The sequence below is a fragment of the Hibiscus syriacus genome, unplaced genomic scaffold (assembly GCF_006381635.1).
Source record: "Hibiscus syriacus cultivar Baekdansim isolate YM2019G1 unplaced genomic scaffold, ASM638163v2 tig00011079_pilon, whole genome shotgun sequence".
NCBI lineage: Eukaryota > Viridiplantae > Streptophyta > Magnoliopsida > Malvales > Malvaceae > Hibiscus > Hibiscus syriacus.
Window position 1 is genome coordinate 448,603 of NW_024062242.1, and position 7,614 is coordinate 456,216.

A 7,614-nucleotide genomic window follows, 5' to 3' on the forward strand; every position below is an offset into this window, starting at 1 on the left:
TTTGTTGTAATGTTTTTATCTTTCGATTTGCCTTTATTTTTGGGTGACATGCCCTTATTATTTTGAAATACTTGTCTTGCGATGTATATTGCTTTTGTGATTGATGTTAGAATTTCATCGATACTGATTTGTGAAAGATGTGGTTTTCCTTAATCATTTATGGTTTTATATATACTCGAATTAGAACTTATTATTAATAACTATGTTTTTAAAATATGGTTATTCATAATATGAATTTAAATTATCGAAGAATTTTTTTGGAAAATTTTACTGTAACTCACTAGATCTAGTCGTAATGCATAGGTCTGGTCTAGAGGGTTAAAAAGAAATAGCATGCTAGTTACCTGGTCGATGATGCTAGGCGAAAGTGAGAAACCGGCAGTGGCAATGAAGAGGCTGCCTATGATCCAATTGTTCGGTGTTGTTGTTAACATGGTAGAAGGAGATAGCTCTGAATGTTGTTGAAATGGTGGGGAAATTATTGGAGGACCCTTGTAAAGGGTATGAGTGCTCCAGAAATGGATACCAAGGTGCCCAAGATTTTGATCCGACTCTTTGTGCTTCTCCATCCTAGAAAGTTAAAAGGAATAGCTGATATATATCAGACATCAAGTTAAACTTTTATCTAACACTTCCCGGTATCCGATAAACCACATTAGGCTTCGACTACATCTTGAGTCGAGTTGAGTCAGACCCCAAAATTAGGTCAACCTCTAGACCAAGTGGCTCCGGTTATATCTTGAGTCGAGTCGGATCAGACCCCAAAATAGGGTCAACCTCTCCCAGTGCTGGTTTTTTCCCCTCCACAAGATGTAAACTCCTTAAGGGTGAGCTCCTAACCACTCGACTCAATAGACATTAGAAGATCAAAGTTAAACGTTGACTCTTGTTGAGTCGTTTCTATACATTATCGGATGCATCAACTCAAAAAAAAAACAGCTGTTTAGACTTCAAAATTAGTACATACAACAAGAAACAAGTGACATTAATGCTCTTACAATTAGGTTTCAATCCCAGTTTAAGACTGTGCAAGATTAAGAGAGGAACCTGAAGATGACAGAAAGCAAGAAAGTGAAAGATGGGATTAAATTAGCAAGAGCAGAACCAAGGATCGGAGAACTGTAACTTACACCAGTGAACACACAGTTCTGCATCAAAGTAATCCTGCAAAACCCAGTTTCATAACCCAATTCTTTCACCAAAAAAGCAATCAAAATCCACTTTTTAAGTTGAAGAAAACAGAATTGTGTTAGATCTAATTGCATACCCGGCAATACTTAACAAGAAAAACTTGCAGAGCAAAGGTAAAGTAATCGGTGGTCGCTTTTCCTGCATAACAGGAAACCCCAACAGAAATTAATACTACTAATAGCTCAACAATGGAGCCACTTGACTGATAGATAAGAACCTTGTGAAGAAAGCAGCTGGAAGAAGAACGATGGAAGCCAGAGCATTTGAGTAGACGACGAAGACAAAGTGGCTCATTCCTTTGGAAATGGCAGCTTTGCTAAGGGTAGTTAAGCCTACAATCAGGAACTCCACAGCTACCATGGCTGCAAATGGCGCCGATTCAACTAAGAACGACTTTACTTCCATCTCTCTTAACTATCCTTCTTCTCTGTTTTCATTCATATTGCTGGGAACTGGCTGGCTTAATTAGATGCTGTTATAATATAATTTTCTGTTTTTCTTTTCTGGAATTTTAAAACTGGGATTGGATTGGACTTTGTAGCATACAAGTGGAAAAGAATCTGTACAAAATTAAGAGAGGAAAACGAAATCTTGATCACGTGTTGCATTACATTCCCACACCGCGAAGAAAGGAGAAAAAACGAGAGAGATTAATTTGATCACACCTAAAACTCATCAATCACCATCACCATTGTAGAGTATATTAAAGCTTATTAAATTATATTAAGGGTAAAGTATAGTAATGGTCACTGAACTTTTCTAAAGATTTAATTTAGGTCCCCAACTTTTAAAACTTGCAATACAGTCCCTCAACATTTAGTCCGTTTGCAATATGGTCCCCCAACAGTTATGTCAGGGACTATATTGAAAAAGGACTAAATGTTGAGGGACCATATTGCAAACGGACTAAATGTGGGAGATTATATTACAAGTTTTAAAAGTTGAGGAACCTAAATGAAAGATTTAAAAAGTTTAGTGACCATTACTATACTTTACCCTAATATATAATTTACATAAAGATATAAATTCTTAATTTAAAATTCAAACACTACCTTTTTTTTTTAATTTTGTTTGTGTAAAACATGAATAAAAAGGGTCACTTTCTGTAGATTTTCTTCGAGTGTTTATTTGACTATAAATACAAGCATATATGGTGGTGCAAAGTACCATCCACCACGATCCAAATTCCAGGTGCCAATCTCCAGTCTTCTTTGTTGTCTTTGATTCCTTGTGTACTTCTCTCCTAGTTTTAGCTAATGGAAGAAGTATTTAAGAGCCTACAGGGCATGACTTATATCTCCGACCCAAATGCCAGTGACTCCATCACTAACTATACAAAGAAGAGCGCCGCCGCCTCAACAGATACCGCTGTTCCCACCGCCTTCACAGCGGCGAACAAGAGGTCTCTCAAAGGAAATGGTGGCTCCGGTGGAACAATGAGGTACCGTGGTGTTCGCTGCAGGCCGTGGGGGCGTTATCTGCTGAGATACGAGACCCCCAGTCCAAGGAACGGCGTTGGCTCGGGACTTTTGACACCGCCAAGGAGGCTGCATGCGCCTACGACTGTGCAGCTCGATCTATGAGTGGGATCAAGGCTCGAACCAATTTCGTCTACCCGGCGACGGAGCCTCACTCGACGAGCGATCATTTCCTTCCACCTTTTACCTTCTCGAAGCAGTCACAGTCATCCAGCAGGGACATTAACTGCATCCGTCATCAGTTTGGCCAATCTTCTAACTAGTCATCGCTGGCAAACCAACATTCCGGTGACTTCTCCGTTGGGTCTTCTGCTCAAAGAAACGCTTCTCCGAACATGGTTTTATTCCGCAACCTCTTGAATTCATCTAATTCATCTCTCCACGCGCCGCCTCCTCAGTCTCTGGCGGACTATATTCCATTAATCCACGGAAATGCTTCCTCTTCTTCGTTTTCTTTCACTTTTCCAGCTAATTCAAGCATTTTGCCCTGTGCATCTTTGTTGAAATCCTTTACCAACAACATTACTCGAAGCGCAACCGATAGCGTATCCGATTCTTTCACTGGCACAACCATGACGCACACTCCCAAGGAAACCATCGATGATATGGAATTCTTCCGCAGAAGCCTTCAGATTCCGGCTTGTTCCAGGAAATAATTCAAGGGTTCTTACCGAAGAAATCAGGTGAACTTAAAGTTACCACGAACTGCACTCAACATTCAATAGCTGTTCCTGTAATCGAGTTGAAGAATGAACATTTAGGTTTTTATAATGCCGATTACAATCAAGGATTCCCTCAATAGGTGGAGAGTTTCAGTGGAGTCACTGGCTCAGAATCGGTGCCCTATGCTAATGAAGTACCAACGAAATACCTGCAGGTAGGTCAAGACTTCTTGTTAGATGATATCTTTCAGTACCCAGATTTCATGGGTGCCTTAGCAGCTAGGGTTCAAAATGCTTGAGCACATCAATATGTTTAGGGTTTCAAGCTTTTCGTTACTTAGATGGGAGATTAAAATCATCATGTTTTTATGTTGTAATCTTTATAACATGTAATGGTAATTCCTTGACGAAATCGAAATCTTGTAGGAATGTTATTTATTTTTTCTGAGTTTACGTACAGTATTCAAATTACTTGTTCATTTAAGCATGGGAAATGAAAAAAAGGGTAAATTATAGTAATGGTCACTGTATTTTCTATATCTTTCATTTAGGTCCCCTAACTTTTAAAACTTACAATATAATCACCTAATATTTAGTTCGTTTGCAATATGGTCCCTCAACATTTAGTCCGTTTGCAATATGGTCCCTGACGTAACAGTTGGGGACCATATTGCAAACGGAATAAATATTGGGAGACTGTATTACAAGTTTTAAAAGTTAGGGGACCGAAATGAAAGATTTAGAATAGTTCAGTGACCATTACTATATTTTACCCTTATATTAAAATGATATTCTTAGGAGTGTTTTTATTTTAATATTTTTCAATTTGATCCCTTAATTATATATGATTTTTTGTTTATTTAATTATTCTTTTATTTTAAATATTTTATTAAATTTGAATCGCATACTTCTACACTACTTTATAATACTTATGTAACATTAATTTGTCTTTTTGATAATAATTTTTCTTTTTTGCAATTTAATCTTTTAACTTGTGTTTTATTCAATTTGATCTTCGGAATATAACTCTTTACAAATTTTTTATTCACATCAATTCCTTGTCTCCTTTATATTCCACCAATACATTAACCTCATAATACTTTCTTTGAAATATAAAATTACTTATATAATTTTATATGATATTTAATTTATGAAATAGCATTATTAATTGGGATTATGAAGGGGCTTACTTGCATTAGTTCTGAAAAAAATAAATGAACTTAAAAATTAAATTTAGAAAGAAAACTATTGTTTGACATGAATTTTTTTTTAATGAAATAGTTATTATTTTTTATATATAAGTTATATAAAGTTATATAATCTAGCTATTTTAATCTCAAATCTTATAATATGAAATTTTAAGTTTAAATACTAAATTATTATCAACTATAAATCTTAAATCTTAAACCCTAAATAAAATATATGTTATGAAAATAAATAAACTTTTATAAATTAAAATTTATACAATTTATATATCAAATCATTTTATTTGTAAAATTTTGTAGTATAATATTCATACATCTTAACATAAATAAATCAATATTACATTACATTACATATAAATAATTCTATCATTTGAATCCATGAACACCCATGATTAATAGGTCACTGAACCAGGGTATTGGAGTGGTTCACTGATAGAAGCTTGATTTATCTTCTTCATCTTTCAACGCGTTGATCACAAGAGCAACTTGATTTATGTCTGGCCTTTCATAAGGGTTAGGGTTTACGCACTTCAATGCTATCTGCAAAAGGATCATCAACCTCTCTTCACTTGCACCATCCAAAATCAACCCTCTCTCAAACACTTCAACGGTCCATTCCTCTCTAACCACTGAGTTCACCCACTGAACCAACTCGAACCCATTGTTGGTGACCAGCTTTCCTGTCACAAGTTCAAGAAGAATCACCCCGAAGCCATAGATATCTGCTTTAAAGCTTCTGAAAACCTGTGCAGGATCCGAGTCGTTATTTTCGAAGCTGTTGGATTGGGAATTATTAGATGATGGATCTTTACTATCCAAAACCATTAGGCCATATTCAGTGATGCATGGATCCATGTTGTTGTTGAACAGTATGTTTGTTGATTTCAAGTTACCATGAGCAATCCCATCTTCTCTGAGCTCCTCGTGCATATATGCTAAAGCCTCTGCAAGTGTAGCTGCAACGTTTAATCTGCTTCCCCATTCGAATGCCTCGACGTTTTCGGGTCCTGAATCGACAAGGAATCGTAGTTGTGATTGTTATTTAATACGCATAAGATGATAATACGGTAGAATCGGTGAAATTTTACCTTGGATTAGCCTGGAAAGACTTCCGTTTGGTTGATATTCGTACACGACGAGCTTCTCCTGATTGGAACTATAATAAGCAACTGATGGCAATATGTTCGGATGCCTTGCCCGGTGCAGCCTCTGCATTCTCCTCTTGAAGTCTCGACTCGTAACACGCCAGTCTTTGATTCTCTTCACTGCCAAGGTCGTCGCTCCGTTATCGAGTGTTACCTTGTAAAGGCTTCCGTGTTTCCCCTTTCCAAGTAATTCAGCTGGAGCTCGAAGCAGGTCCTCAAACCTTAAAGCAAGTGCCGTCGGACTTCTAAGAACTACGAGCGGTGACATGGTGACTCTACTCTCGTCAGAACTTGCTGAATACTCTGACTTATGCACGGTGATCTTGGACTCGTCGTAAATGCTGCTAGCGTATGCGTAAACTCCCTTTCCAGCAACATCCGTCTTGTCTTCTCTCGGCTTCCTTTCACCCACTAATATGAAGGCAACGACTAGCAGAATAATAAGACCAAGAACAGCATAACCGGAGTAGATAAGAAACAGCTTCCTCGATGAATCGTTGGATCTCGGTGTTGATGGTGATGATGGTGATGTTGATGGACATGCCTTTGAGATTGATTCTCCACATAGTTGTGGATTACCTGACCAACTTTCGGCAGAGAACCGGCCTTTTACATCAGGAAGTGGACCACTGAAGTTGTTGTTAGAGACATTGAACTGCATTAGATTGGAGAAATCAAGCTTTGGTATCTCTCCACTAAGTTGATTATTCTGAACAAGGAAAGTAAGCAGGCCCGAAATTCGGGACAAATCGGGAACCTTGCCGGAGAAGTTATTGTTGGATATATCAAATCTTTTCAAGCTACTCAACTGTGTTAGAGAATCTGGAAGGTGACCAGATAATTTGTTACCATTTAAATACAGATGAGTCAAACGTTTGCAATTCCCAATCTCTCCTGATATCAACCCAACGACATCGTTCTTAACAAGGCTAAACACGAAAAGGGAACTTGCCTTGCAGATTGAACCGATATCGAGAACTCCGGTCAGATTTAACTCATCGAGAACAACTTTCTTGACGGACTGCAACCGCAGATCACACGATACGCCTTTCCATTTGTCTTTGCAGGGGTCTGATGTCATGTTCCAACCCCAACTTTGATCTCTCTTTACATTTTCAGCCGCAAGTTGGTCCATGAATCTTACCAGGGATTGCTTCACTTCCTCATTTTCGGAATTCGAGACATGGAAGAGTAGAAACATCAAAAGAGGCAGTACCCTGATGAGGACTCTGTTCATCTTCGACGAAAAGAGAAATGTTTAGCAGAAAAATGGTTTTACCAACTTCATGAAAAGGGTTTGCTTGATCATGGATTGTTGTAGAACAAACAGAAAATAAAATGGTCTACTTGTTCTGTCAACTTTTGCTTGCCAAATGGCTGAATTTGCCTGGTTTGTTATGTTAAGGAAAACACTGTTAATAATCATTCCAAATTGACATTTTCTAATTCGATTGCCGGCAAAGTGAAATAGTCAAAAGAATCTTCGTAATGCAGTGTCAATGCCGTCTAACTCACATGCCAGTTCTTACGTTGCTTCTCTATTGTCAATTCTCAATTTATTATAGCTTCTGAAAAAACGTTATCGCTGATTGAATTCTTTAAAGATCGATATCCTCCAACCATTTATAATTTTGTAATTATCGGATAATTTTTTCCACTAATTAAAGTCTTTAAAAATCCATATCCTCCAACTAGATACAATCCTTTAATAAAAATGCCTTTGAAAATCCGTATCCTCCAACTAAATATAATCCTTTAGTAAAAATACTGACAGATCATGTGATTTATCAAAACTAAATTTACTGTCGGACAATCTATTGATTAATTCTACCATTTAGTTCATTAAAAATCAATATATAAACCTCTTAGGCAAGTCTAATAGAGAGATCTGAATTAAATATCAATATATAAATCTTTTTGACAAGTCTAAGAG

General features: G+C 37.1%; 3 protein-coding genes across 3 annotated transcripts; 1 reads left to right on the plus strand and 2 right to left on the minus strand.

Annotated features, from left to right (window-relative positions):
• Positions 1-1,253: 1,253 nt before the first annotated feature.
• LOC120204523 (WAT1-related protein At1g70260-like) lies at positions 1,254-1,622 on the minus strand. The gene is made up of 2 exons (XM_039204580.1): positions 1,409-1,622; positions 1,254-1,329 (listed from the first exon to the last, which is right to left on the minus strand). Exons 1-2 carry the CDS (start codon positions 1,594-1,596, stop codon positions 1,278-1,280), a joined length of 240 nt encoding a protein of 79 aa, XP_039060511.1. The 5' UTR covers positions 1,597-1,622; the 3' UTR covers positions 1,254-1,277.
• Positions 1,623-2,447: 825 nt separating this feature from the next.
• Positions 2,448-3,325, plus strand: LOC120204647 (ethylene-responsive transcription factor ESR2-like). Its single transcript, XM_039204707.1, has 2 exons — positions 2,448-2,756; positions 2,933-3,325. Exons 1-2 carry the CDS (start codon positions 2,448-2,450, stop codon positions 3,323-3,325), a joined length of 702 nt encoding a protein of 233 aa, XP_039060638.1.
• Positions 3,326-4,954: 1,629 nt separating this feature from the next.
• Positions 4,955-7,202, minus strand: LOC120204563 (probable inactive receptor kinase At2g26730). The gene is made up of 2 exons (XM_039204623.1): positions 5,625-7,202; positions 4,955-5,543 (listed from the first exon to the last, which is right to left on the minus strand). The coding sequence occupies exons 1-2, from the start codon at positions 6,916-6,918 to the stop codon at positions 4,963-4,965; spliced, it is 1,875 nt and encodes a 624-aa protein (XP_039060554.1). The 5' UTR covers positions 6,919-7,202; the 3' UTR covers positions 4,955-4,962.
• Between the last annotated feature and the right edge of the window lie 412 nt (positions 7,203-7,614).